This window comes from Heterostelium album (assembly GCF_000004825.1).
Source record: "Heterostelium album PN500 unplaced genomic scaffold PPL_scaffold6, whole genome shotgun sequence".
Lineage (NCBI taxonomy): Eukaryota > Evosea > Eumycetozoa > Acytosteliales > Acytosteliaceae > Heterostelium > Heterostelium album.
Window position 1 is genome coordinate 1,173,126 of NW_008805068.1, and position 26,819 is coordinate 1,199,944.

At 31.2% G+C, this 26,819-nt stretch overlaps 9 protein-coding genes and 1 non-coding gene across 10 annotated transcripts; 5 read left to right on the top strand and 5 right to left on the bottom strand.

The window, feature by feature from the left end:
• Positions 1-135: 135 nt before the first annotated feature.
• Positions 136-3,920, bottom strand: PPL_07035 (uncharacterized protein; the record flags this gene model as incomplete). Its single annotated transcript, XM_020577883.1, has 12 exons — positions 136-343; positions 431-640; positions 725-830; positions 929-993; positions 1,209-1,266; positions 1,424-1,586; positions 1,660-1,833; positions 1,907-2,101; positions 2,192-2,458; positions 2,548-3,027; positions 3,099-3,595; positions 3,767-3,920. The coding sequence occupies 12 exons, from the start codon at positions 3,918-3,920 to the stop codon at positions 136-138; spliced, it is 2,577 nt and encodes an 858-aa protein (XP_020432331.1).
• Positions 3,921-6,198: 2,278 nt separating this feature from the next.
• Positions 6,199-7,284, top strand: galE (NAD-dependent epimerase/dehydratase family protein; the record flags this gene model as incomplete). The annotated part of the gene is made up of 1 exon (XM_020577884.1): positions 6,199-7,284. The coding sequence occupies one exon, from the start codon at positions 6,199-6,201 to the stop codon at positions 7,282-7,284; it is 1,086 nt and encodes a 361-aa protein (XP_020432332.1).
• A 295-nt stretch (positions 7,285-7,579) lies between these two features.
• Positions 7,580-9,434, top strand: PPL_07037 (OBG GTPase family GTP-binding protein; the record flags this gene model as incomplete). Its single annotated transcript, XM_020577885.1, has 5 exons — positions 7,580-7,599; positions 7,754-7,799; positions 8,183-9,024; positions 9,126-9,251; positions 9,335-9,434. 5 exons carry the CDS (start codon positions 7,580-7,582, stop codon positions 9,432-9,434), a joined length of 1,134 nt encoding a protein of 377 aa, XP_020432333.1.
• Positions 9,435-9,769: 335 nt separating this feature from the next.
• Positions 9,770-12,784, top strand: wdr3 (WD40 repeat domain-containing protein; the record flags this gene model as incomplete). The annotated part of the gene is made up of 3 exons (XM_020577886.1): positions 9,770-10,781; positions 10,824-12,019; positions 12,092-12,784. 3 exons carry the CDS (start codon positions 9,770-9,772, stop codon positions 12,782-12,784), a joined length of 2,901 nt encoding a protein of 966 aa, XP_020432334.1.
• An 896-nt stretch (positions 12,785-13,680) lies between these two features.
• PPL_07039 (uncharacterized protein) lies at positions 13,681-14,163 on the top strand (the record flags this gene model as incomplete). The annotated part of the gene is made up of 2 exons (XM_020577887.1): positions 13,681-14,032; positions 14,096-14,163. 2 exons carry the CDS (start codon positions 13,681-13,683, stop codon positions 14,161-14,163), a joined length of 420 nt encoding a protein of 139 aa, XP_020432335.1.
• A 64-nt stretch (positions 14,164-14,227) lies between these two features.
• PPL_07040 (uncharacterized protein) lies at positions 14,228-15,501 on the bottom strand (the record flags this gene model as incomplete). The annotated part of the gene is made up of 2 exons (XM_020577888.1): positions 14,228-14,232; positions 14,712-15,501. 2 exons carry the CDS (start codon positions 15,499-15,501, stop codon positions 14,228-14,230), a joined length of 795 nt encoding a protein of 264 aa, XP_020432336.1.
• Positions 15,502-15,829: 328 nt separating this feature from the next.
• On the top strand, positions 15,830-18,355 carry PPL_07041 (uncharacterized protein; the record flags this gene model as incomplete). Its single annotated transcript, XM_020577889.1, has 2 exons — positions 15,830-15,859; positions 16,316-18,355. 2 exons carry the CDS (start codon positions 15,830-15,832, stop codon positions 18,353-18,355), a joined length of 2,070 nt encoding a protein of 689 aa, XP_020432337.1.
• On the bottom strand, positions 15,951-16,021 carry PPL_07042. The gene has a single exon. It is a non-coding gene; the product is annotated as a tRNA-Gly (tRNA).
• Positions 18,356-18,485: 130 nt separating the features above from the next.
• PPL_07043 (cyclin-like F-box containing protein) lies at positions 18,486-19,814 on the bottom strand (the record flags this gene model as incomplete). The annotated part of the gene is made up of 1 exon (XM_020577890.1): positions 18,486-19,814. One exon carries the CDS (start codon positions 19,812-19,814, stop codon positions 18,486-18,488), a length of 1,329 nt encoding a protein of 442 aa, XP_020432338.1.
• A 244-nt stretch (positions 19,815-20,058) lies between these two features.
• On the bottom strand, positions 20,059-26,484 carry wrky1 (WRKY transcription factor; the record flags this gene model as incomplete). The annotated part of the gene is made up of 6 exons (XM_020577891.1): positions 20,059-21,036; positions 21,126-23,506; positions 24,267-24,305; positions 25,390-25,416; positions 25,511-25,563; positions 26,471-26,484. 6 exons carry the CDS (start codon positions 26,482-26,484, stop codon positions 20,059-20,061), a joined length of 3,492 nt encoding a protein of 1,163 aa, XP_020432339.1.
• Between the last annotated feature and the right edge of the window lie 335 nt (positions 26,485-26,819).

Here is a 26,819-nt window from a genome sequence, read left to right on the forward strand (position 1 = left end):
ACTAACTAACCAACTTACCAACTAGAAGACAAGATAACAAAATTACAGAATAAAGTCAAATTTATTGTTTATATTATAATCATTAAAAAACTAATAACTATTCCATTAAATATACTAAACAATAAATATTTATTCTTATGTTGTATTTATAATGGTTGTTGAATTACTATTATTGCTATCAGGGTTACTATCATCAGTATCGGTTGATTTAGCAACAACATTTCTATTGGCCATCATCGAAAGATAACAATTCCAATAGATACTAACTATATTTGATATTAAAAGTCTATAATCTATAGGTACAAATTTGAACAATACAAAGTTTACTGCTGGCCATATTGTCCTGTTTTAATTTTAAAAAAAAAAGAACAAAAAGTTAGTTTGTTGTTGTAAAAAGTTATATGTAAAGTGATCAATATTCTATTCTTACCATGCTTGTTTTAATGATGGGAAAAGATCATTTTCTATCTTGAGTTGGAAAGCGTCAAAGTCGAAACGACCACGATTCTTAAATAGATTGACAGCTGCAAAATTACAACTGATTATATAGGGACAAAATAAAAGTTGATCGGCAACCAATTTCGATACGGTCATAGGTATAGATGTTCCAACGAATGTCCTATCAAGTATTTTGAACCAACTATCGATAATTATACATGATTAGAAATGAATTCAATAATGTTCAAACCTATCGATCGATGATGAGATAATATTAACAACATACTAATGAATTTGAGGTGATATAACACACATTCCAATGGTTGACATCATAAAGGTTCTTTCAAGATTATGTTTTGGTTTATTTTCAATCTTTTGTGCTACCGTATCACCTACACCAAAGATAACTTTAAGTTGATTCAAATTTCAAATTAATATTAATATAACTACTAAATCTAATCTTTTTGCTAGCAAACTAAACATAAATTACCTCCGCTTGTTAGACATTTAGTTCGAAGTGGTGCATTTGTCAAACATCTCTTATACCATTGCCAGCTTAAATTAAAAAAAGATGTAGATGTGGATGTCATAAATAGTTATTGTCTTATAATGTTGATATATGATATCTACTATATTAATGATTTGTATGCTTTAAATGATTTACATTTCGTTTTTTTTTTTTTTTTTTTAACTAGTTTTTGATTATTTTATTTTTTTATAAACACTTTTGCAATCTCCGATGGATTCATTCGTTTTTCCCATTAATTTACATCCTTGAAAAAGATGTTGAAAATCCGATAATATTCATCAGTAATCTAAATATATTCTCTAAAATATTGATAAATCTAATTATTACAAATGTATTTTTATCTATTTTTTTCTAATTTCATAATTTTTTTAAAGTTAGTTTGAATTAATTACATTATAAAACATAATACTTATAATATATGTACCTTTAAAATTCTTCTTTTACTATAATATTTACTATATTCTTTTATCAAATTATTAATAAATTCATAGATTGAATGTGTTGATAGTGAATCTAATATGATTGGTTGTTGTTGTTGTTTATTTGGTATTGGTAACACTATTGATTCTATTAGATTTGTTAATTCAAGTATATACTCCATCAATATCTTCCATTCACACTATATAGTAAAATAGATATCTATGTTAATATGTTTATATATATGTTTACTATAAATATATCATTATACAAACTTTATCATTTAAATAGTTATAATCATTATATTCAGGTATGATAGCTTCGAATTCATCTTTAGATACTATCTCATTGAAATCTTTGATAATAGATTTGATTCTACAATAATTATAAAAGATAGAAGATGACTTATTACTTTGAATTGTCATAATATCATTATAATCCAATGTAAACTATAGGTTGAATAGAATACAAAAATGTTTAGCAATAACAATATCATTTATAAATAGATTAATAGATTCATACGTTTGCCTTGTAATTTCTAAAAAGAATAGGTGACTTAATATTTGAAATCGATAGATGATGTATAATTTCCTCTCTATGTTTTGACTCTATCTCCTCAGGTAGCAATTCCATTAATTCATTGGATAGATGATCAAACATCGATTGAAAGTCACCAACCATATTCTTTGAAATGATTTCACCTACTGGTACAACAAACTAAATATATATATTATAATATAATAATTTAGTAAAGAATTAATACGATTTCACAAAATGACAAAATTATTATTATCAATAATAACATACCATATTATCGCTAATATTAAATCCAAGTAATTCCAATGTAATCAAATTCTTTTTCATTCTAAACAATTGGTTGTTCATTGTTATGTGTATATGAACTATATTTGATTCTTCTTCATCTTCCACCAATTCATTGACCTTGTCGTTTGGTTGATAGAGCTCATTGTTGCATGATTTCAACAGAAATAGCAATTCTTTGAAATAGGAAGAATACTCTCCACTCTCCAATCTAAGTGGAAGGTATCCAATCTCTGATGATATATTATATCTCTATTTAATATGAAAGAGCAATAATAATAATATTATTATTAGAATATCATTCTATTTCTATTTATGAATAATAAATAATTTATACATACAACTTTTAACTCTTCATTTAAATCATAGAGTTTTGAATCAATTACTACTGGATTATTATTATTATTACTGTCACTACTATTGTTATTATTATTATTATTATTATTATTATTTATAAATTGATGTGCAGATCTTGATAATAAATTAAAATAATGTTCGATTGAATCAAAATTGGATGAATCTGATTCGAATATAAACTCTATATTATTATTATCTATTCCAAATTTTGAAAGATAATCTTTAATTGAATCTAAAAGAATTGATTTTATATTATTGTATATGATTGTATCTATTTGTTGATCTTTATCATCATCATCATCATTATCTATATCTTTATTTTTAATAAATGGTAATATCGATTGATAATCTAAAGATGTCAACTTCCCAGATTTATAGCCACTATTTATTAATTTAACAAGCTTTATAAATTGAGGAGTATCATCCAATAGATATATTATTTGTTGTACTTTATGATTCTTTATCTAAAATATGATATAAACCTTTTAGTATCAGTTTGTTCTTGTTTTTAGTTTGTTTTGTTGATCTGTTTTACCTTACAAATATTCTTAAGTATATCACCTGTAAATAATAATCTTAAACATTGTATATCATTAATAATAGATAATATATCTATTCTATATTCTAAACTATATGTATATAATTTGCTATTATTATTATCATAATTGTCATTGTTACTGTTATCAATGATGTTATTGTTATTATTATTATTATTATTATTACTATTGGTGTTGTTATATGTTGTTGATAGAAAATTAAAGAATTGATAATAGATTGTTGTTTTATTCAAATGAATATTTAGGAATGTATTCTTAAATGATATGTTATCTATATAATGTTGTTGTTGTTGTTGTTGTTGTTGTTGTTGTTGTTGTTGTTGTTGTTGTTGTTGTTGTTGTTGTTGAGTATCTCTATGTTTCAAAGAGTGAATAAACGATTGTCTAAGTAATTCTATGATGTTGTTCAACGATGGATTGTTGAAGTCATAGAGATTGTAAACCGTTTTTAAATCTAAACAATAATCTGTAAACTCTAATAAATAATTATCACACTACAACAATAACAACCTCATTAGTATTATTATTATTATTATTATTAATAGTTTTTGAGAATATAATATAAAATAAATAAATATAAATAAAGGTACCTTCTTAATAGGTTGTTCCAAAAGTAGATTGCAAGTATTACATATCGAACGATTACTCTCACCATTATTATGATTCAAAGACAAACAAGCGTACACTAACAATTGTTTCAATTCATTTTTTATATTTAAATAAAGAGATGAACTTGTTCTCACTAATTGATCATATGTTATATCTGTATTCATTGATATCAAAAATGTAAAATCACACATTTTTTTGTAATTTATTTTATTTTTTTGGTAGAATTTAATCAGTGTGCGAATGCATAAAGTGTGTGCAAAAAAATAAATAATAATTGAAAAGGTCATCATATTTATTATAACTTAATTTAAAAAGAAGAATTTGATATACCACAATATATAATAAATTAAGGTGTTTTTTTTATTTAAGCTACTTCTTTTTTATAATTGGTTAATATGTCGATCTACAATTTTAAAAAAGAGCAAAAATAATTTTCATTTGCCAAAATAAAATAAAACAAATCTGCTAACAAAGATTTTTTTTCGCACACTTAATAAATTGCAATTTAAAATGAGCCGAAAACTGAGGACCATAAATGTGAGTGGTAATGGGTGCTTCTGACTAAACCTATCATGACTGTATAGGAAGAGATATCAACTACTAGTAATATTATCAATATTATCAATATATTTATTTTTTTACTATTTATATCTTCGTACTTGCAAGTTAATTTACAAATAGTAGTAGTAACCAACTAAATCTACAAGATATAAATATATATATATTTAATTAAATTTTAGTTTAAGATATCTTTTTTTTTTTCAAAATAGTAGGTAGGTATCAACGTCGAATCAATAATTAACAACTATGAAAAAGAACAACAAAACAACAACAACAACAATAACAAAAACATTAACAAAAATAACAATAATCTTATCATACCACACCACTCTCACCACTAGAGCATCTCATTAATGAATGAGTCTATAGAATTCGAATTATTGAATATCATATTCATCTTGACTTTTAATAAGTTTAGACTTTTATTTATTGAATTTAACTTCTATAACTTGTAGAATAACTGTTCGTAATATCAAATAATTTGATTCTATTTATTTATTTAAAAACTATTACTTTTCTACTTTCATGTTGCTCTCTATAATAATTGCAATTATATATAATTCAATTATCAATAATTTAATTCTTGAATAACATGTTTTAAAAACATTAAAAAGAAAGAAAGATAGATAGAAAGAAGAAGTAGAAACTATTATTAGTAATACATAATTCTATGATCTCATTATTAGTTAATTAGAAAGTAAAAACAATCTATTTGTTTGATTTGAAAATAGTAGGTAGATACACATTTAATTTTCAATTACCAATACCACTTATTTGTTTTTTTTTTTCTTTTTTTACTCGCTATTATTATTTTGTTTTTTAAATTATTTTAACTAATATTCATTGTTTTTGTTGTGGTGGTGAAGACATTTCATTAAATTCAAAATTTGACAAGTCTAGTCTTGATTGTCATTCAATTCAATAACCTTCATCATGATTGTTCATTTACTATTCTTGTTATTTTACACATTTGAAATTATAATCACTTTTTTTTTTAATTAATTTAAACAATATGATTTTATCCACGCTCACAACAATGACATTAGCTTAAGATCGAATTTAGAAAATCCTCCTGTAATGACATACCACTTTCCACACCATCCAAACAGACAACACACCACACAACACCATAATTATGCATTTTCATTCTTTTGGTCACTGCATGTCAGACGAAATATTAAAAAATAGGGAGAATGAAATAACACGACAACACACAAAAAATTGTTATTTATAAATAAATATATGTGTATGTGTGTGGGTATGGTGTGGTAGATAGATATTTTGTGGTATATGAAAATTAACAAGATAATACCATATCAATATGGTAAAAACAACAATCAAATCCACTTACTTGTTCCTTAATATTTAAATCATTGATTATTTCTGTATTTGGTAATTTTTTAATTCACTCTTTTAATTTTTTATCAATGATTAATATCGCTCATCTCCTCACTCACTCGCTCACTCACTTATGTTCATTGCTAGTTCGTCAGTGAAAAAATATAAAAAAAAGAGTGATCAATAAATTGCTGTGAAGATAGATGATATGATCTCATCAAACAATGAAAATCTATCAATTATTTTCATTTTAACATTAAATAAATCAATTAATCAAAATCAAATCAAATTGATCAGATTCGAATAGTCACTCTATTATTGTAGTTTGTCGTATTTTCAAGTTTTAAAGATTTCCAAAAACCTCTGGAACTTTATTTCCAATATTTATAAAAAAAATAATATAATAATAGCCAACAATATAATAATAATATTAACCATTAATAACAAATATTAAATAAATATTTAATAAATATTCTAATAATTAGATATAAGCTAATAAAAATTAAAATATAGATAGATAGTTATAAATTTATTTATATTTAGAAAAATATAAAAAAAGAAAATAATAAAATGGAACCAATTACAGATGAAAATATCGTTTTGGTAACTGGTGGAGCTGGATATATCGGAAGTCATACCGTTGTCGAGATGGTAGAAGCTGGATTCACACCGTTGATCATTGATAATCTGTCGAATTCCTCAGTGGAAGCGGTTCGTCGTGTTGAGGAAATCACTGGTAAGAAAATTGAATTTCACGAGATGGACATCTTGGACGAGCCAGCCATGGATCGATTGTTCTCCACCAGAAGTATTAAGCGTGTCATTCATTTTGCCGGTTTGAAAGCCGTCGGTGAATCAACGTCGGTCCCTCTGAAATACTATGACAACAACATCACTGGAACTGTCAACCTGCTCAAAGTGATGGCACGTCACCACTGTAAGCAAATTGTGTTCTCATCGAGCGCCACCGTCTACGGTGATGCCGTCGCGCCAATCCGCGAGGACAGTCCACTTGGCGCCACCAACCCATACGGACGTACTAAACTCTATATCGAAGGAATCCTCGAGGATTTGTGCTCGAGTGACCCCGAGTGGAATTGCGTGTTGCTGCGTTACTTCAATCCGGTTGGCGCACATCCCTCCGGAATGATTGGCGAGGATCCGCGCGACATTCCCAACAACCTGATGCCATACATCACCCAGACTGCCATTGGCAAGCGTGCACAACTCTCGGTGTTTGGCAACGACTACAACACACCCGACGGAACAGGTGTGCGTGACTACATTCACGTGGTCGACCTGGCCAAAGGACACATCTCGGCACTGCGATACCTCACCGAGAACAACAGACTTGGATGCGTTGCATTCAATCTTGGAACTGGTCGTGGTTACTCAGTGTTGGAGATGATTGCTGCCGTCGAGAAGGCATCGGGTGTCAAAGTGAACTACAAGATTGTCGAGCGTAGAAAAGGTGACGTCGCCACATCCTTTGCCGATCCAGCCAAAGCACTCAGCATTCTTGGTTGGAAAGCAAACTACAACCAAGAGGATATGTGTGAGCATGCTTGGCGATGGCAATCAAAGAATCCCAACGGATACCTACCAGTTACAGAATCAGAAGTTATTCGTACCGATATTCCAATGACACATGCTTAAAAAAATTCAATAACAACAGCTTTAAAAACATCATTCATCATCATCATCACCCACCATCATCACCATCATTATTCATATGTTTATAACATTAATTACTAACTAACTAGTCAAAATGCATTACTTTTATTAAAAAAAAAAATGTAGCATCAAATAAAAAAAATAAAAATAATATAATAACAATAAAAACTATTTTCATAAAAACTAACTATTATAATAATAATAATTAGATAATTAGAGACAAAAACAAACAAATACTTATAAATATAAGATTTGTTAAAAACTTTTAGCTAAAACAATGAGAATCGAAAGAACTTCGTTTTTTTTTAAAAAAGAAAAAAAAAAAAAAAATTTTGACGACTATGATTGTATTATTAATAATTTTTTCTCTATCTTAATAATATCTTTATTTATTTTATAGTTTTATCAATTGTTTTTAATATATATACTCTTGTATAACTTTATAATATAGATCGAAAATGAGTATTGTACAAAAGATTAAGGAAATTGAGGACGAGGTAATCATCAAACACCAAAAATCAATCACAATATCATTATTGATATTGTCATTGTCATTGCGATTAGTCTTTTGATGGAAATAGAGAGTAAAACAGCACAATACAATACATTCAATACAATTAAAGAGAAATAGACAGAATAAACAGCATTTTATTTTATAACGACGGATATTGTCTAAAAAATGGTTTTTTGGTCTTATTTCTTTGGTTCCAAATAACCATGATGATTCATATGGATAGGTTTAAAAGAATGGAATAGATATCATAGTTATGAAAGAAAATGGCAATGATAATGACAATAATAATGACAACAGTGTATACATCATATATATATTTTAGTAAGTAAAAACTAACTAAACTAAATTTTAAATATAACATATTAGATGGCTCGTACCCAAAAGAATAAGGCTACATCTTTTCATTTGGGTGTCTTGAAGGCAAAGTTGGCTAAATATAAACGTGAGTTATTGTTGGGACCATCAAAGGGAGCTGCTGCCGGTGCAGGTGAAGGTTTCGATGTATCGAAAGCTGGTGATGCTCGTGTCGGTTTGATTGGTTTCCCGTCGGTCGGTAAGTCAACACTCTTGACCAAACTCACAGGAACCCGTTCAGAGGTTGCATCGTACGAGTTCACTACGCTCACTTGTATTCCCGGTGTCATCCAGTACAACGGTGCCAAGATCCAGTTGCTCGATCTCCCGGGTATCATCGAAGGTGCCAAAGACGGAAAGGGTCGTGGTCGTCAGGTTATCGCCGTCGGTCGTACCTGCAACTTGATCTTGATCGTGCTCGACGCCATGAAACCGTTGGTTCACAAGAAGATTATCGAGCGTGAGCTCGAGGGATTCGGTATCCGTTTGAATCGTCAGCCACCCAATCTCACATTCCGTCGTAAGGAGAAGGGTGGAATCAACTTTACATCCACTGTCACCACAACCAATCTCGATCTCGATCTGGTCAAGGCTATCTGCGCAGAGTACAAGATTCACAACGCCGATATCACACTGCGTTACGACGCAACCGCCGACGATCTCATCGACGTCATCGAAGGAAACAGAGTCTACGTACCATGTCTATATGTTCTCAACAAGATCGACGGTATCTCCATTGAGGAACTCGATTTGCTCGATCGTATTCCTCATTACGTACCAATCTCATCCCATTTAGAGTGGAATCTCGATAGCTTATTAGAAAAGATTTGGGAATATTTGAATTTAATTAGAATGTAAGTTTATTGTTAAACAATCAATGATTATTTTTTGATTATAGCAGCAAGCAATAGATAATTAATAATAATTTCTTTTCTTTCTTTTAATATCTATATAGTTACACTAAACCAAAGGGACAAATTCCAGATTATAATGCACCAGTTGTAATCAGAGGAGGTGATTCATCAACAGTCGAAAACTTCTGTAATCTTATTCACAGAACTATCATGAAACAATTTAAATAGTATGTTTTGCTTTTATAGCAATGATCATCTTTTTTGAAAGTAAAGTTATTCAATTACTAATTCAATTATTTTACTTTTTTAGTGCTATGGTTTGGGGATCATCTGTAAAGCATAATCCACAAAGAGTCGGTAAAGATCATACACTTGCTGATGAAGATATCGTACAAGTTGTTAAGAAATAAAAAAAAACACTAAAAATAAAACTAAAAAATAAATTAAACAATAGAAATTAATTCCAAAAATAGTAGTAGTAGTAGTACAATCATTTATAACTTCAAACAAATATTTCATCAACCAATTAAGACACAAATAACAACAATCTAGTCTCAATGTTTTTTTTTGCATTCATTTTATTTTCATTTTAATTTTTTTTTTTTTTTTGATAAAAAAAACGAACGACTTTTTATTATTTTCAAAAATCTTTTAAATTAATATTATTTCTATTATTAATATTTATTTATTATTATTATTATAAATCAATTATTAAGATATATATTTAAATAGTATTAGTAGATAAATGGTTAAAGCATATCTTAAATTCGTACAACAAGATGTATTTGGTGTGATTGCTAGTACAACTTCGTTGTTTGATAAGAATACCAAACATTGTATTACAGGTTCAGGTGAACGTATTTCAATTTGGAATCTAAAGAAACAGACTTTGGAACGTTCATTGTTTGAAGAGGATACCAATTCAGAGATTGCTACACTCGCGTTGAGTAATGACGGTGAGTTGTTGGCTGCCGGACACAATGACGGATCGATTCGTTTGTGGTCGATGCGTGAATACCAATTGGTAGCGGTGTTCAACGGTCATCGTGGATCGGTATGTGCACTACACTTTAACCAACTGGGATCACAGCTCGTCTCTGGCTCAAAAGACACTGAGATCATCGTGTGGGATATCATCACCGAGACCGGTCTCTACCGTTTGCGCGGACATCGTGATATGGTGACAGCGGTCCGACTTCTCGAGAAGACAAACCGTTTGGTTTCATCGTCGAAAGACGGTCTTATCAAGATTTGGGAGTTGGAAACACAGCATTGCATTCAAACTATCGTTGGTCATCGTAATCCGGTGTGGGCAATCGATGTCAACGCCGACGAGTCGAGACTTGTCTCTGTTACAAACGATAGTTTCATTCGTTGTTGGCGTCTCGATGCCGGCGATAGCAAGTCGAACAACAACCGTAAATATATAGTGAATAATCCAATCAATACAATGTCGATAGATCCAAGTGCGGAGCAAACCAAAGAACAACAACAACTCTCACAATACCCAGTTGTCAAAGTCAAGAAGGAAGAGAACAGTGGAAGCAACGACGATGACAATCAAGACGTCACAACAGAACAAGAGTTTGCAATCTACTATGGATCTGTTCCATGTAAAGGTGAATCATACAACGGTATTAAATTCGATCCAACCAATCGTGTCCTCATTGCACAATCCCAAGGTAAATTCATTGATCTCTTCCAAGTTTCACATGGTAAAGAATTGGATCAAAAATTAAAAAAAGAAAATAGAAATGGTAAGTAAAATTATAAACTATATCTATTCTATTATTCAAAAGTATTAATTATTTGCTATTGTTATGTCATAGAATTAAATGTAATAGATGAATTTAGACATACAGAAACAATAAAGACACCATCAAAAGTTAGAGGATTCAATTTTGGTAATCAAAATCATTGGAACAAGTTTGTCATTTCGATGATGGGTAATCAGGTTCAGGCATATGAGATCAAACAGGAAGGAACAGAGGTTTTCTCAACTCTTGAGAATGGAGGTCATCGTGCTGATGTCCGTTCGCTTACTCTCAGTAGTAATGACGCTATCTTGGCATCGACATCGTCGGATTCCGTCAAGATTTGGAATGTAAAGACACTCAATTGTATTCGTACATTCCAGTGTGACTATGGTCTTTGCTCGGTTTTCGTACCTGGCAATCTGCATGTAATCGTTGGAACCAAGAGTGGAACACTCGAGGTGTTTGAGTTGGCATCGGCTGAGCATGTCGCCACTGTGCAGGCACACGAGGGTGCACTCTGGTCGATGGCGCTGACACCGGATGCGCGTGGAATCGCTACATGCGGTAGTGACAAACAAGTTAAATTCTGGAATTTCAAGCTGATTGCCAATCCCGACAATCAAAAGACAAAGAAGCTGACATTGGTACAAACTCAGATCTTACAGCTAGAGTCAGAAGCGATGTGCGTGCGTTTCTCTCAGGACAAACGATTCTTGGCCGTCTCACTATTAGATAACACCGTCAAGATTTTCTATGCCGACACACTTAAATTCCATCTTTCACTGTATGGACACAAACTGCCAGTTATGACCATGGATATTTCCGATGATTCCACACTGATTGTCACTGGATCCGCCGATAAGAACATAAAGATTTGGGGACTTGACTATGGTGATTGCCATAAATCTTTGTTTGCACACGACGACAGTATTATGCAAGTTGCATTCATTCCAAAGACTCATCACGTCATTTCCACCAGTAAGGACAAGCGTATCAAATATTGGGATGCCGACAAATTCGAACATATCCAAACTCTCCAGGTTCACCACGGTGAAGTTTGGTCGTTGGCAATGGGATCGGTCGGTACATTCTTCTTGACAGGTTCACACGATCGTTCCATTCGTACTTTCAAACAAACTTCAGAACCAGTCTTTGTAGATTCAGAGAAACAGCAAACACTTGAAAAAGAATGGGAAGCAACTTTAGAAGATGATAATAGAGTTAGAACAAAAGAAATGGTAAATATTATAAACATTGAAATATTTTAAATTTAAATATCGAAAAAACAAACTAACAATATTTAATTAAAGTTGGAAGAACATGCTTCAGCAAATAAAAAAACATTGGAAACTATTATTGCAGGTGAAGAAATATTGGATGCTGTTTTATTGGCAGAGAATGAAAGAATTAGATTGAAGGAATATCAAGAGACTGCTCAAACTGAAGATGAACCATACAATCCCAATATTTTGTTGTTTGGAATGTCACCTTCCGATTACCTGTGGAACAAGGTGTTCAAGGTGCGTGCCAGTGACTTGGAAGAGGCACTCGTTGTCTTGCCTTACTCCACTCTCAAACCACTGTTTACCTACTTCTCAGAGTGGCTCAACGCCGGTAAGAGCGTAGAGTTGATTTCGAAATGTTTGTTCTTCTTGGTGCAGACTCACCAGAATCAATTGTCCACTGAAATGGAAATGGTGCCATTGCTGCAGGCCATCAACGAACGTTTGAAACAGAGAGTACAAAAGGAGAAGGATGCCATTGGATTCAATCGATCGGCAATGACCTACCTGAGGAGAGAGGTTGAGCTCGAGAAGTCCTACGCCTTCTTTGAGGATGCTCCATCTGCAACTACCGCCTCTAAAACCTCATCTTCATCCACAGCTAAACAATCATCAAAAGAACCACAAAAGAAGAGTAAAATTCAAACCGAAACTTTATTGTTACCAACAAAATCAACAAAACCAATTAAAAATAGCAATAACAAACGTACAAGAAAATAAATTAATTATTAATAATATAGTATTCTTTTTTTTTTATGTGTTAATAGTTAAATTCGAATAATTTTTATTTATTTAAATATGATCTCCTTTTTGAAACTCCTTTTTTAATCAACTATTTATAGTTAAAATAAAATACTATATATAAAATAAAAAAAAATTTCAATTTGATAAACAATCACACAAAAAAAAAATGATTGATCATAAATCTTTCCTAAAAAAACAAAATAAGTTTATATATTTATTTGATTAATAATTTTTCAAAATCTAAGGTAGAACAAATTAATTTAATGAAAGTTTGATAAATAGATAAAAAGTTTTTTATTTTTAAATTTTTCTTCAAATTTTTATACCACATCGGTGGAACAGTATACTATATAGTCACAAAATTCCAAAACCCCCAAATAAATATCTACAAGTAATATTTGAATTAATTTTGTATTTACTTTTCAAAAAAAAAATTATTAAATGATTTTATCTGAAATGTGTAACTCTCTTATTACTATTTTATTAGCTTCAACTTCTTTTTACACTTATTCAAAAAAATAAATACTTGTAACTCTTATTTTATTAAAGAATGCAGTTATACGACTACTTTTAGCAATGAGAGCATCTTTTGTGTTGTTTTCTTATCAACCTAAAAATTGGTTAGGTTATTCCAAAGAAAATTAAATATCATTTTGAAAATATAAACACACTTTTTTTAAATTAGATGGAGGATCTTTTATAAAAAGTACCTATCCTCTACTTTCGAAATACTTACTAATCTTGTAAAAGGTAAAACCGTTTGAAACTCTTTTTTTTATTTCACTCCTCGAAAAATATTTATACTCCAGATAAAGAATTGACTCAAATTATTTCTATAACAACAAACAAAACTAAAAATAGAATTTTATAAAATGAATATAAACACTAAAATATTTATTACCTTTTCTTTGATATTCTTTATAGAAATTGTATCAATGGAACCTGCAATTTTTGTATTTCAAGATGAAAATAAACATGAATTTGCTTTTAAATTAGTAGATTATAAAGATATCCAACATGCCAGAAATCTTATAAATGGCGAAACAAAACGTCCTCATGTAACTGGTAACATTGTAATGGGTACCTCAATAATCAATCCAACATTAAGTTTCCACTTGAACCCAGAGTCAATTAAATTTGTTGACAATGTTAATAAAACTTGTGATGTTTCTATTCATAATCTTAAAGAGAATACAGAGAATAGTTGTGGAGATGTACTAGAAGGTATGTATAGATAATTAAATAAATATAAATCAAAAATTAAGAATACTAAATTATTTAATATAGATTGTTATTGGTGTAATGGAGCCAGCAAAGTAACAAAGGAAATTCAAATAATCAATTCAAGATTTTAAGTTTGATAAATATTAATATAATATCAATATAAAGGATATAAAATAAACAAATTCACATTCAAATTTAGTCTTTGAAAAAAAAATTGGTTTAGTTTCAATATATTTTTTTTTTTTTTTTTTTTGCAAAAAAAGATTTGTTGACCTATGATCAGTCAACAAATTGCAGGTATTGATATTAACCTGCTAGTTCGTTTTTTATGTTATATTTACATTCTCACACAGGCCGTGAGAAATATAGCCAGTTATATTATATATATTCTCACATAGATCGTGAGAAATAGCCAGTTATATTCTTTTATTTTTAGTTAGATCTATTCTGTAACGACAATACCACTTTTTCAAAATTCAAATTATTTTTCATTTTTAAAAACTCAACGACTATTCAAAAAAACGAACGATCAACTTTACCATTCAAGTTCTTACACTAACTCTGAATAGGTATGATCAATTTATATTTAATAAACATAAATTCAGTTCTTACACTAACTCTGAATAGTCTTTAAATTATTTGAGTTGATTATTAATAAATAAATAGACTGATCATCTACTAGTACTTCTGACATGCAGAGCGGATTCTAGCCAATTTAAGAAGTGTTCCCATGTATCAGTAATGTCACGCAATTCTTCAACTGATTTGAAACTTAGTCTGGAATGAACTGCTTCGATCTGGGAGATGGTGGAAATCGCTATTTCGACTCGTTCTGGTGAACAGTCGTGGTGGAGCTTAGCTCTAAAGGTCAAGTTATCTCTTGTTGTCTTGATTGACCTGTTATTAATATCGCTGATGGATAGTCTGAGTAACCTAAGTTCGGCATCGTTGTATTTTAACTGGGAGCTAGTTGAGGTACCTGTTGAATGTAATTGTGATAATCTCATTGTAGATGATTCGGTGGGTGGAGATTGTCGACTGTTGTTATTTTCATCATGGTGGTTTGATGAAGACTGACGATTGTTGTTGTTTTCATCGTCGTCGTGGTTTTGTGAACTGTCGCTCGTAAGAGAGTTGGAACGAGGTGTTGAGTGTTGAAGGAATGTTGATTGTTGTTTTACTTGGTCTTTTAAGCTGTTGATGAAACTTGCTTGAGTTTCAACGGTCGTATTCAGAACTCTGATAATGCTTTCTGCTGACTCGTATCTCATATTGATCAATTGATACTCGCTCTTAAGACGTTCGTATTCATTAAGTAGTTTCTCCGTGTCAGGCACTTGCTCGTATATTCTCTTTCTTGCCAAGTCAGCGAGAGCCTTGAGTGTCATACCGCTGACGTTCTTGAGCTTGGTATAATCTATTGACGTATCACCGTCGAGAATTCTTTCTAATGTAGTTTTATCTGACATTGTAAATGTTATTTTAAAGTATATAAAGATAATATATAAATATAATTAATTGATATCCTCCCCGGGGAGATTGAGGTATATCCTAAATAGATATTATATATATAAAGATAAAAAAAAGATTTAAAAAAGTTTAATAAATAGGTAGATGATCAGTCTATTTATTTATTAATAATCAACTCAAATAATTTAAAGACTATTCAGAGTTAGTGTAAGAACTTGAATTATGTTTATTAAATATAAATTGATCATACCTATTCAGAGTTAGTGTAAGAACTTGAATGGTAAAGTTGATCGTTCGTTTTTTTGAATAGTCGTTGAGTTTTTAAAAATGAAAAATAATTTGAATTTTGAAAAAGTGGTATTGTCGTTACAAAATTCTGCAAGATTTGTTAGAGGAAAAATTGAAATAAACCGCTTGCGGGATTTAATTTTTGGTTAGTTTAACAAAATGCGTTGTCCGGGAATCGAACCCGGGTCTCCTGCTTGGTAGGCAAGAATTCTGCCACTAGACCAACAACGCTTTATGATGAAAAATATTTTCCTTAAAAATTTTAATTTTTCAAGTCTCTTCAATGAATTGTTATCTTTCTTTTTTTCTTCTTTTTCAATTTATTTAAGTTCCAAATCCTAAAAGCTTGAGTATATTAACATGAAATCTTTGATATCTAAAAATAAAAAGTGATTTGAATACTTTTTGCACAGCTACTACTTTTTATTGGAAGTTTTTTTCAAAAGATCAATCTGTCAAAAAAAAAAAAACTTATTCAAATATTTTTTTTTTTTAAGATAATTATGATTTAGATTTATATATTAGATGGATCCGAATCATATCACTGATCACAAAACTAATAGTAAAAGTAGTAGTAGTAGTAGTGGTAACTGTGGGAATAATAATGATAGCAGCAGTGGTGGTAGTCATAAACGAAGTAAAAGTCAGCAACAACAACACACAACCAATCATCAAACACAATGTGTTCACCATAAAAAAAAATTTAAATTCATATGTCTGAATTGTAATGAAGTACTTTGTTCGAGTTGTATCATTGAACCACCGCATCGCGGTCACACCTTTGACGATACCAATAGCATTGCCAGTATGAACAGTGGCAACCACTACTCACAACGACTCTCACATCTGTGGCTGCGAATGAAGCAGTTGGGCGACGACTACGAAACTTTTATGGCTACCGAACAGAAGGTCAGTGAGTTCTACAGGATACTTCACGAGTTTCTCAGAGTCGAAGAACAAAAGACAAAGAAACCCATCAAACAACAACGCGAAATCACAGAGAAAACAATAGAGTCTATCTTGAACGAAATCAAGTCGATTAATGACATCATCTTGGAACTCCAATTGTTATGTAATCAGAATTCAACAACTTCAGATTCTGAAGGATCTGAAGATAATAATAATAATAACAATAATAATAGAAATAAGAAACAAAAAGTTAATCATAATAATTCTACCAAACAAGATAAAGATATTAATATAAAGAAGAAGGAGGATGAAGAAGAAGTAGAAGAAGTAGTACAAACAAGACAAGAACAAAATGAACAAGAAGAACAACAACAACAACAAAATATATTTAAAGATGAAAATAATAATAATAGTAATAATGATGATAATGAAAGTAATAATAATAATAATAATAATAATAATAGTATAGATATAGATATAGATAATAATAGTTTAAGTTTATTACATAATCAAACATCACCGTCAACCAATTTCACTCATAATGATGTCAATGTAATTAGTATTAGTACGATTATAAAATCAGTGAAATCAACTGATAGTTATGAAAATTTTATTAGTGACAATCAGTTGATATTTGGAAATAGTATGACAAAGTATAATAAGCAAGCACTGCTCTCAAAGATTCAACAGTACTCCATTGCCTACAAGAATGTAGACTACAAGAGTCCGCTAAACTATGAGGTGGTTTTCGATAACGATAAATTGTTGCTGCTCAAAGAGCAGATTCAATCGGTTTCAGAGTTGGTCGATAAGAACTCGATATCACGCTCACTCAAGATCTTCTCGATTGGCAAGGAAGGCAGCTTTGTTTTCGACCCGTCGTGCACCGCCTGGAGCAAGCTGGAGAGCGACACTGTAGAGCGCAAAGTAACTCTAAACTCTGTGGTATCGGTCGGTGAGTACGTCTATATTTTTGGAGGAAAGGATGGTGACCGCTCACCTGTTTACTCGCGCTACTCGCTCAACGCCAACAAGTGGACGTCGACAGAGATAACCCGCGTCAAAGGTCAGTCGCTGCTATTCTCTGTGTGCTCCGATGGCAACAACTCGATCTATCTGGTGGGATGCAGTCTCGACTCGTTCGATAGTCCTTCTTTTGTCTACAGATTCGACATTCACTCTACGAAATTCACTAAACTCGCCGATATAAAGAGGACCGCTCACGCATCAATGACATTCTTTCACAAAAACCATATCTACATATTCAATGGACTCAATCAACAGAAATCGATTATGACCTACGATGTCCAGCAGGCTACAGGCGAAACGAAACTGTTCATTCCCGACGTCGGATTTGGAAGTCCAACTGTTTCCTGTTGCTACGACGAGCTCGATCACGTTTACATTCTCGAGAGAAACTACAAGTTCTACCGAGTGTCACTATCGACCAAGGAAACCACCGAACTCAAATCACTGGCATTCAAAGTGAACAGACAGGTATCGATGATGATCATAGACTCCATTCTCTATCTGATCGGTGGAAACATGAGTGGAAACTACAAATACGGTTTAGAATCAAACGAATGGGAATTATTGAACGATGACGACAAAGTCGATAGGTTTTGGTATGGTGCATGTATAGTTAAATTAAAATGAAACAAACAAACAAACAAACAAGCAAGCAAATAAATAAAATAAAAAAAGACTTGGTCAAAATAAAATTATTGTACACAAACTAACAAAATAAACATGTTTATTGATTCATTATTGTTTTTTTTTTTTTCTTTTAATGTTGAGAGATATCCAGTTGGAATGGCGGTGCTATTACACTGATAACCGATGGTGTATCCATGTTTGGTTTCAATGGTATAAAGTTAAAGTAGCCAGACATCTGACTGCCATTCGGTGAATCGACATTGCAACGACTGCAATACTCGAATTTGTCACCGGGTGTAAGCTTCGGGAATTCACCGATCACACCTTCACCATCGACCGTATCGGTTCTCGATGGTGTTGATATATCCCAATGTCTGGTAATGAGCTGTGCTGAGTAACTTGCATCTTCATCTTTATCCATCCACATCGATATTCTGTAGAAGAAGGAATAGTCGCCGCTACCTCTTTCTTCGGGTACATAGACAGCACTACCTTTTACCCATATACCATTGGTCTTTACTTGTGATATGAAATTGGAGTACTCTGGATATCTCGAGATGACGTTATCACGTAGAGTAAGTACATTCGTTTCCAACTTGACGACATGCTGCTCCAGGAACTCCTGGAAGCTATTGGCAACGACTATCGGCGAACCGTTTCCACATGGCAGAATGACATTGCCCGGATGAATATCTTTGTATCCGGTGTCGCTGTTTATTACGAGATAGTAACAACGCTCAGTGGAGACGGAAAAAGCGACTGGCCATATATTACCGAATTTCTCTCCATAGTAAGAGTATTTCTGTCGGTAGATATCAGAGGATGACTCGAATGATAATAATATGATGTTGGTTTTAAAGTCGTATGCTTCGAACGTTCCGAATAATCCGTACTGCGTCGACTTGTTCTGACCATTGTAGATGAGTAGCGATGCAATGTAATCTCGTGGAAACAGGCAGGATTTAGGAATTGGTGGTGGTGTTATAGATGTCTGAAATCTTGGTGGTACTCTATATCGTTCTCTGTTCATTTCGAATACATGGACAGTTGCAGTTGCATCCTTGCTAAACTCTACGATGTTATCGGTGATCGGTATCTTTAGTGAATCTAAAAGGTAATCTTGTTGATCGTTGGCAATAGCCCACTTTTCAAGACGCGACCAAATGCTACGCATCGGAAGATAGTTGTCACCCGCTACTCTAGTGATTCTGTGGTGTAGATATGCATAGAGCTTGAATGGCGATAGAGGTGTCGCTTGTTCAGTGACATACTTTTCATTGAGTGCTTCACAACTATCACCGTAGACATCCAACAGTAGATCATCCCATTTCAGTTCGGTGTGCATCGACATCTCGCTCGATGTCTGAGATAATCTACATAACTCTATATGTCCAAGAAACGATAGTATATGTTGAACTGTTTCATATGGTATTAAATCGAAATAACATACATCCTCCATTTTAAATATTTATAATAATCTGTAATATGCAAATTTAAAATAAAATGATTAATAATATCCCAAATTGTTTTTTTAATATTATTATTTTTTAAATTTCAAAAATCTCACCCGAGTTTTGGTATTGTTTTTTAATGCAAAGTTGTATAAAATTAATTTATCATGTTTGTTCTTAATTTTATTATTCTTTTACCCATCTATATATAGCTAAAAGAGTAAGGCGGACTTGCAAGTTTATTTAATTGATCTAATCTGAATTGCAAGATGAATTTGGCGAGTCTGGTGCCATTATTGTCAATTCATCTTGGTCACCGTTCTTTGTGGATTCAAAACCTTCTTTGTTGTTGTTATTGGCAGCAGCTTCTTTTCTCTTTCTCTTTCGGAGTTCGCTGTCTCTTGAAGGAGGATCATGAGTATGTCTACCATTGTAGGTATTAACAAACTTCTTATCTCCTTGTTGTATGACTTGCTTCTTTACGTTGCAACCATGTTCGGCACATTTGAAATAGCTCTTTGGGTAAGGACTGCCTTTGACTGCTTTCTGTCCGTACTTTCTCCAATTGAAACCATCGTCCAAATGATCGACCATCGAGGTTGTTTCGATAACCAACTTCATAGGATTCTTAGTACCATTGTTATTACCATTATTATTATTATCATTTGTTGTTGTTGTTGAATGATTCAATTTAGATGGTTGTACCACAGGTGAATTTGAAATTGATGGGGAAGAAGATATGTCTTGTTTCTTTTCATTATTATTACTATTATCTATAGTATTGATATGATTGTTATTACTCTCTCTCTTTGTGATATTCTTATCTATGTTGTTGCCACTACTACTATCATCTTTTCTTTTCTTTTCGTTATTTACAAGTTGTTCTACTTTTACTAAACTATTATTATTATTTGTAATATCTTTTAATAAATTAAAAGCACTACTATTATTATTATTATTATTTCCACTATTATTGGAAGTAGTGGTAGTTGTAGTAGTAGTAGTTGATGTTGAGGTTGCAGTAAAAGTAGATGTCATTTCAGCACCATATTTTTCAATGGGCATTGATATATCATCATCTTTATGAGTTGTGTTATTATTGTTATTTATAATTTGTACAGATTTAGTTATTGAGTTTGATTGTGATTGTTGTTGTTGTTGTTGTAATGATGGTGATGGTGTTGTAATCATTGGACTTTCATCGTCAAACGAGTTATCAACCTCTTCTTTCTAAAATTAATTAAAAAATAAAATAAAGTGTTAGCATTATTATCATTATTTTTTTTGTTATTGATTTACTTAAGTATAAAAAAACTTACCATTACACCTTCAGCTATAACAGATTTCTTAAATGAAAGTTGGTCACTAACATTGACTCTGGTGGTCTGTGGTGACTCATGGTTATGCTCACCTTTGTAGACGACATGGTTCAGAGTGTCGTCACTCGAGGATCTACGCTCCATTTGTTTCTTTACAGTGCAACCAGGATAGGTACACTTGTAATAGCTTCTTGGAAACTGAGTGCCTTTGACATTCTTTTGACCGTATTTACGCCACTGGTATCCATCCGATGATATCGTGCAGTGATATTGATTGGACTTTTTACTGTTTCCATGAATATTACCATCACTGCCAGGTGTGCTTGTTATGGCTGTGTTGGATGATGCTGCTTGTTGTTGTTGTAGTAGTTGCTGTTTGGAAGATTTAGACTTCTTCTCAACTGTGGGTGTTGTTGTTGGAGATGATTGTGATTTGTTGAATTGAATCGTTGGTTTAATACCATTACTTGGTTTAATATAAAGTGGAAGTATATTGTGATTAATCTTTGACGATGAAGATGAAGATGGTGTATTGGGTGGTAATTGTTGTTGGGTTGTTGATGTAATGGTTGTAGAAGTTGTACTTGTTAATATCAATGATTTAGGATTGGAAATAGGTGATGAAGATGCAGATGATGAATTTGAAGATGATGTATTATTATTATTATTATTGTTATTATTGTTGTTATTTAGGTTATTTGTTACTGATGTGATTGAAGCTGCTGAGGAGAGAGGAATAGATGAAATCAATGGTGATGTCAGTGGCGAGGTGTGATAGGGTGATTGTGGTGATTGCGGTGATTGATGTATTGATTGTAGTTGAAGTGGTGGTTGTGTTTGAAGTAGTTGATGTTGATAAATAGATGGAGAGATTGCTCCTTTCGATGGTGATGAAGATGGTGATGGTTTTGAGTAGATTGGAATTGGTTTGGAAATTTGGTTGGTAGAACCGGTGTTGCTATTAAAAGTTGGAAGTTTCTCAACAAATTTTGATAGTTTTGAAGAGTTGTTGTTATTATTGTTATTGTTGTTGTTGTTGTTTGAGTGATGTTGGTTATGTAGGTGATGGTGATTCATAGAAGGAATTGGGTAGGTGGTAGTCGATTCGATCTGAGGTAATTTACCAGTGATAAATGGAGATTGTTGATTTGAAGAGAGTGGTTTAGTGGAAGGAGACAGTTTCGAAGATGAAAAAGAAGTTGTTTCAATCTCGATATCCCTGTAGTGATTGTAACTAGGTGACATTGGAGAATCTAGTTGCATATGAATCGGTGACATTGAAACTCTGGGTGGTGAAAGTGACATTAAAATATTATTGTGTTGTTGTTGTTGTTGTTGATAAGATTGTTGATTATATTGTTGTTTCATCGGTGAAGATGAAGAGACAAGCATGTCAATGGAATTCTTTCTCGTCTTGTCATATGATTGATGATGTTGCTGCTGCTGTTGAATTTGATACGGTAGATGTTGTTGCGGCAATAGATCATCGTCATCTTCATCGTCGTCATCGATTACCTCAATGTCATCGTCGTCGTCCTCCATATCACTATAATGTAGGGAACCAGCACTTCCATGATGATGTGACTGATGTTGTTGTTGCTGTTGTTGGATATGATGAGAATGTTTGTTATTGCCATATGGATGGTGACGTAGTGGACTTCCACTGATTGTCCTACTCTGCTGTGATGAAGACGGTGATGAAGAGGCAGCGGGAGAATTCAACAGACTTGGTATATTGATATTGTGTGACGTCAGTGAAGTTGATGAAGATGAAGAGGATGAAGAAGAATGATTCTTATTGTGATTGATGTGGTGGTGGTGGTGGTGGTTGTGATGATTATGATTATGATTACTCTGAGTGAATATATCTCTCAGATGATTGCTTTTATCAGGTGATAACGATGTTTGGTCATTGTTATTATTATTATTATTATTGTCATTATTGTTATTATTGCTATATGGATTCTGATTATTTTGTGAAAATGATGAAAGTGAATTTCTTGATTGTTGTTGTTGCTGTTGTAGTTGTTGCTGTTGATGTTGTTGAGAATATGGATGATTTGATTGTTGTTGAAGTTTGTGATAGAATACAATCTTTCCATCGTTACTCTTGGCGGATGCATCTGGGGTCTGCTCGACCAACGCCTTGAGAAACGACGACAGATTCATCTGGTTAGGCGCCAGCAGTACCAGAACTCCACCCATTCCATTTCCATTGCCATTTCCATTAGTATTGATACCGCTGGCGGTAGAATTCTGGTGGTTGTGGTGGTTGTGATGGTTTTGATGTTGGTGGTGTTGTTGGTACTGCTGTTGGTGCTGCTGCTGTTGTTGTTGAGGCGGATAAGGTGTCGAAGGAGCTGCACCCATCTTTTCTCCTCCTATAATATAAAGATATATTTAAAATTAAATTTCAGATTTGAAATTAATTAAAAAGATTTGAATTAGCATTGATTTGGATTTGTATTGGAACAACAAGACAGGAACTAGAATTATAACAAAAAATAAAAATCATCCAAAAAAAAAAAAAAATATCATCCAAATTTGTTTTTCCCAAAGTCAAACAAAGTCCAAATCCAAACCCGACACCAACTTCCTGATCCAATCAAATTCTAGATTTTAAAATGATCTTGTATTTCAATATTGGTTGTTGTTGATGTTTTTTTTTTTTTAATCTTCACCTATCCTTTTCTTTTTCGGTTCTCTTATTATAATAATTGTTGCTTTTGTTTTTCTTTTAAAATTTAAATTTATGATTATGTTTGATTGTTATTTTATTATTATTATTATTATTATAAATTACTAAATAGTAGTATGGATCTATTATTATTATTAATTATGTAATTCCAATTTATAAATTTGTTATTAATTGTAGTTGTTATTGTTGTTGCATTTTTATTTTTTATTTCATTTTTTTTTTTAATATTTGTTTGTTGTTGTTGTTATTGCTATTAAAAATTTTTGGTATTCAAATTCACATACAGATACAGATATATACATACAAATACAATAGACAAGACAATTTCAATTCAATTCAATTCAAAATTCGATTGAGGTCAGTCAGCAACAAAGTCAGTCAGTCAGTCGTTCAGCAAGGTCAGGTCAGTCAGCAACTATGTAAGTAAGTATATTGAGTTCTACTACTCTTTCTTTCTCTTTCTCTTTCTTTCTTTACACCCCCTTTGTATATAAATATATTGTGTCTACTTCTACTATACTACTACTGCTATTAATAATACTATTATTTTCACTACTAATACCACTCTACTGCTGCGACTGTGATGTTATTTTTGTGTTATACTACTACTACTGTTGTTATTTTTTTTTAAAAAAAAAAATTAATTAATGTTCTCATATGCAAAATCAACTTATATTTTTCATTTTTTTCATTCCAACAAAACTTAACTTTACTGTATTTACGACAATAACAAACAAACAAACAAACAAACAAAGCAAACCATGCAAACCAAAAAGAAAAACAAAATGAAAACAATAAGGTCAGCTTAACAACGATAACAATAGATATAAACGATGCTTATTTAATAATAGTACACTATGATTTCATATCAACATTTCTTCTTATAACATAAGTGCATATGTATTTTACTTTTTATATTTGTTGTTGTTGTTGTTGTTTTTCATTAAAGTGTATGTGTGTGGGGGAATGTGTTGTAAGTAAAGTGTGGGAATAGAGCTTTGAGAATGAAAAAAAAAAAAATATTATTATTAACCAAGGTGAATTGTTTGTTGAGCAAATGTAATATAAAAACAACATTATTAAAAAACAAAAACATAAAAGAGTAGTAAATGAATAATGGATAGATATGAGAGATGTGATCTTATCTTTTTAATATTCTTCAAACACTACACTATTGTTGATGCGAACTAAAAAACTTTAATGTTCACTCTGTAAGATTGATCTATCTCATACTCCGAATAATATCTACATTCATAAAATGAAAATCTAGACTTTTGTTTTAATAATATGATATGTCTGTTTTTTTTTTTTTGTTTGTTTATTACTCTAATCTTCTAATGTTGTTATATGATAATTTGCGTATTGTGTCAAGTTAGTTTATTTGAAGAATGTAGTATGAACTCACTCTACTTTGAGTACTACTATTGGATACATCATCGCAAATAAATGTTTGTAACATGCGACCTTTATGTATAGAGAATGAATATTACAGATATATCAACTTATGTGGTTTGTTGATGAAAGTATCTATGTACAACGATAAAATGACTTATTTTTGATATTTACTTCTCTTTTTCTCAACTTTAGATTTGACTGCAGTAAAATTTTATATGATATTTTTAATTATTAAAACTGTTTTCTATTGTTATTTGTATTGCTTGTTGACCTTACTATTACTATTACTAACTATAAATTGAACCTTTACTGTTGTATCTTCTTGTTCTTTCACTTTCTCTTACTCTAACTTATTTTTAAACTAATAGGAGCTGTAGGTGGTTTGACTTTTTTTTATTTTTATTTTTAATGTGTGTGGGTGCACCCTCTCTTATTTTGACCAGCACATATATATTAAATCAAAATCTCTCACACTCCACCTTGACAATGATAATGATACTACAGTTGTTATGATTATTTTATTACTTGTTGATGTTTGTGCTTAAGTTGTCACTCACATCTGATTTTAATTATTAAAAATTTAAAGAAAAAATAACAAATAAAATTACTTTTAAAAGTGATATTCTCTTGCTTTTGCACTGTTTGTATATATGAATCTAGTTTGTGTGTTAGATCAAAAAAAATATGACAAGATATGTTTTCTTTTTTTTTTTTTAATTAATTGAGCAATGAGCAAAGCAAAACCAAAAAGTAAAATAACAAAAAAAAAAAAAAAACATATCTTGATGAGAAAACAAAAAAAAAAAAAAAATTATCATTAGAAATTTCAAAAACAAAATTTGACTTGATTTTAAAAATAAATTTTCAATAAATTAGTTAAAAAAAACAATAAAATTTTTATATCTAATCTAATGTTAGTAATAAATAAACAAATAAAATCAAATAAGTGTTATATTTTAAAAAAGAAACTTGGCAAAACACAAACTAATAACATTTTGATATATTTTGAGTTATATGCGTGAAAGATATTTTCCCAGGGATTTTTGGATTAAATAGATAGATTTTTCGGATAACTTTTGGGTTGGAGTGACAATTCTTATTGGCGAATCTATTAATTAGCCCAAAAATTTATTTGCTGTGAAACCACTGCGAAGAAACTGAGAATTGATTGCATCCCTCAAATGTTTCAAGTTTTCAACGAATTTTTTTGAAAAAAAAAAAAAATGCATTTACAAAAACCAAAAAAAAAAACCTTACTAATTCCATTTAAATAAGTGACACAAGGTTTGGCTTGCAAAAAAGCCCACTAATGATCACAACACTGCCTATTATATTTTTATTTTTTACCAAATTGTTAAATTGAGTTGATCAATCACACAATCAATAAAATAAAACCGCAAAAAATAAAACAAAAAAAAAATAAAAAAAAATCTTTTTAATCTTTTGTAAATTTAAAGGTCGTGTGGTGCAGTGGTGGTGACCCTATCTTTCAACTCAAATAATCATTAAACATCTAAATAATATGATTTAAGATAAAATCAATTCATTCATTTCAATTTCCTAAAAGTCAAAAAACATTGTTGTTGGTATTCATTTTTTTT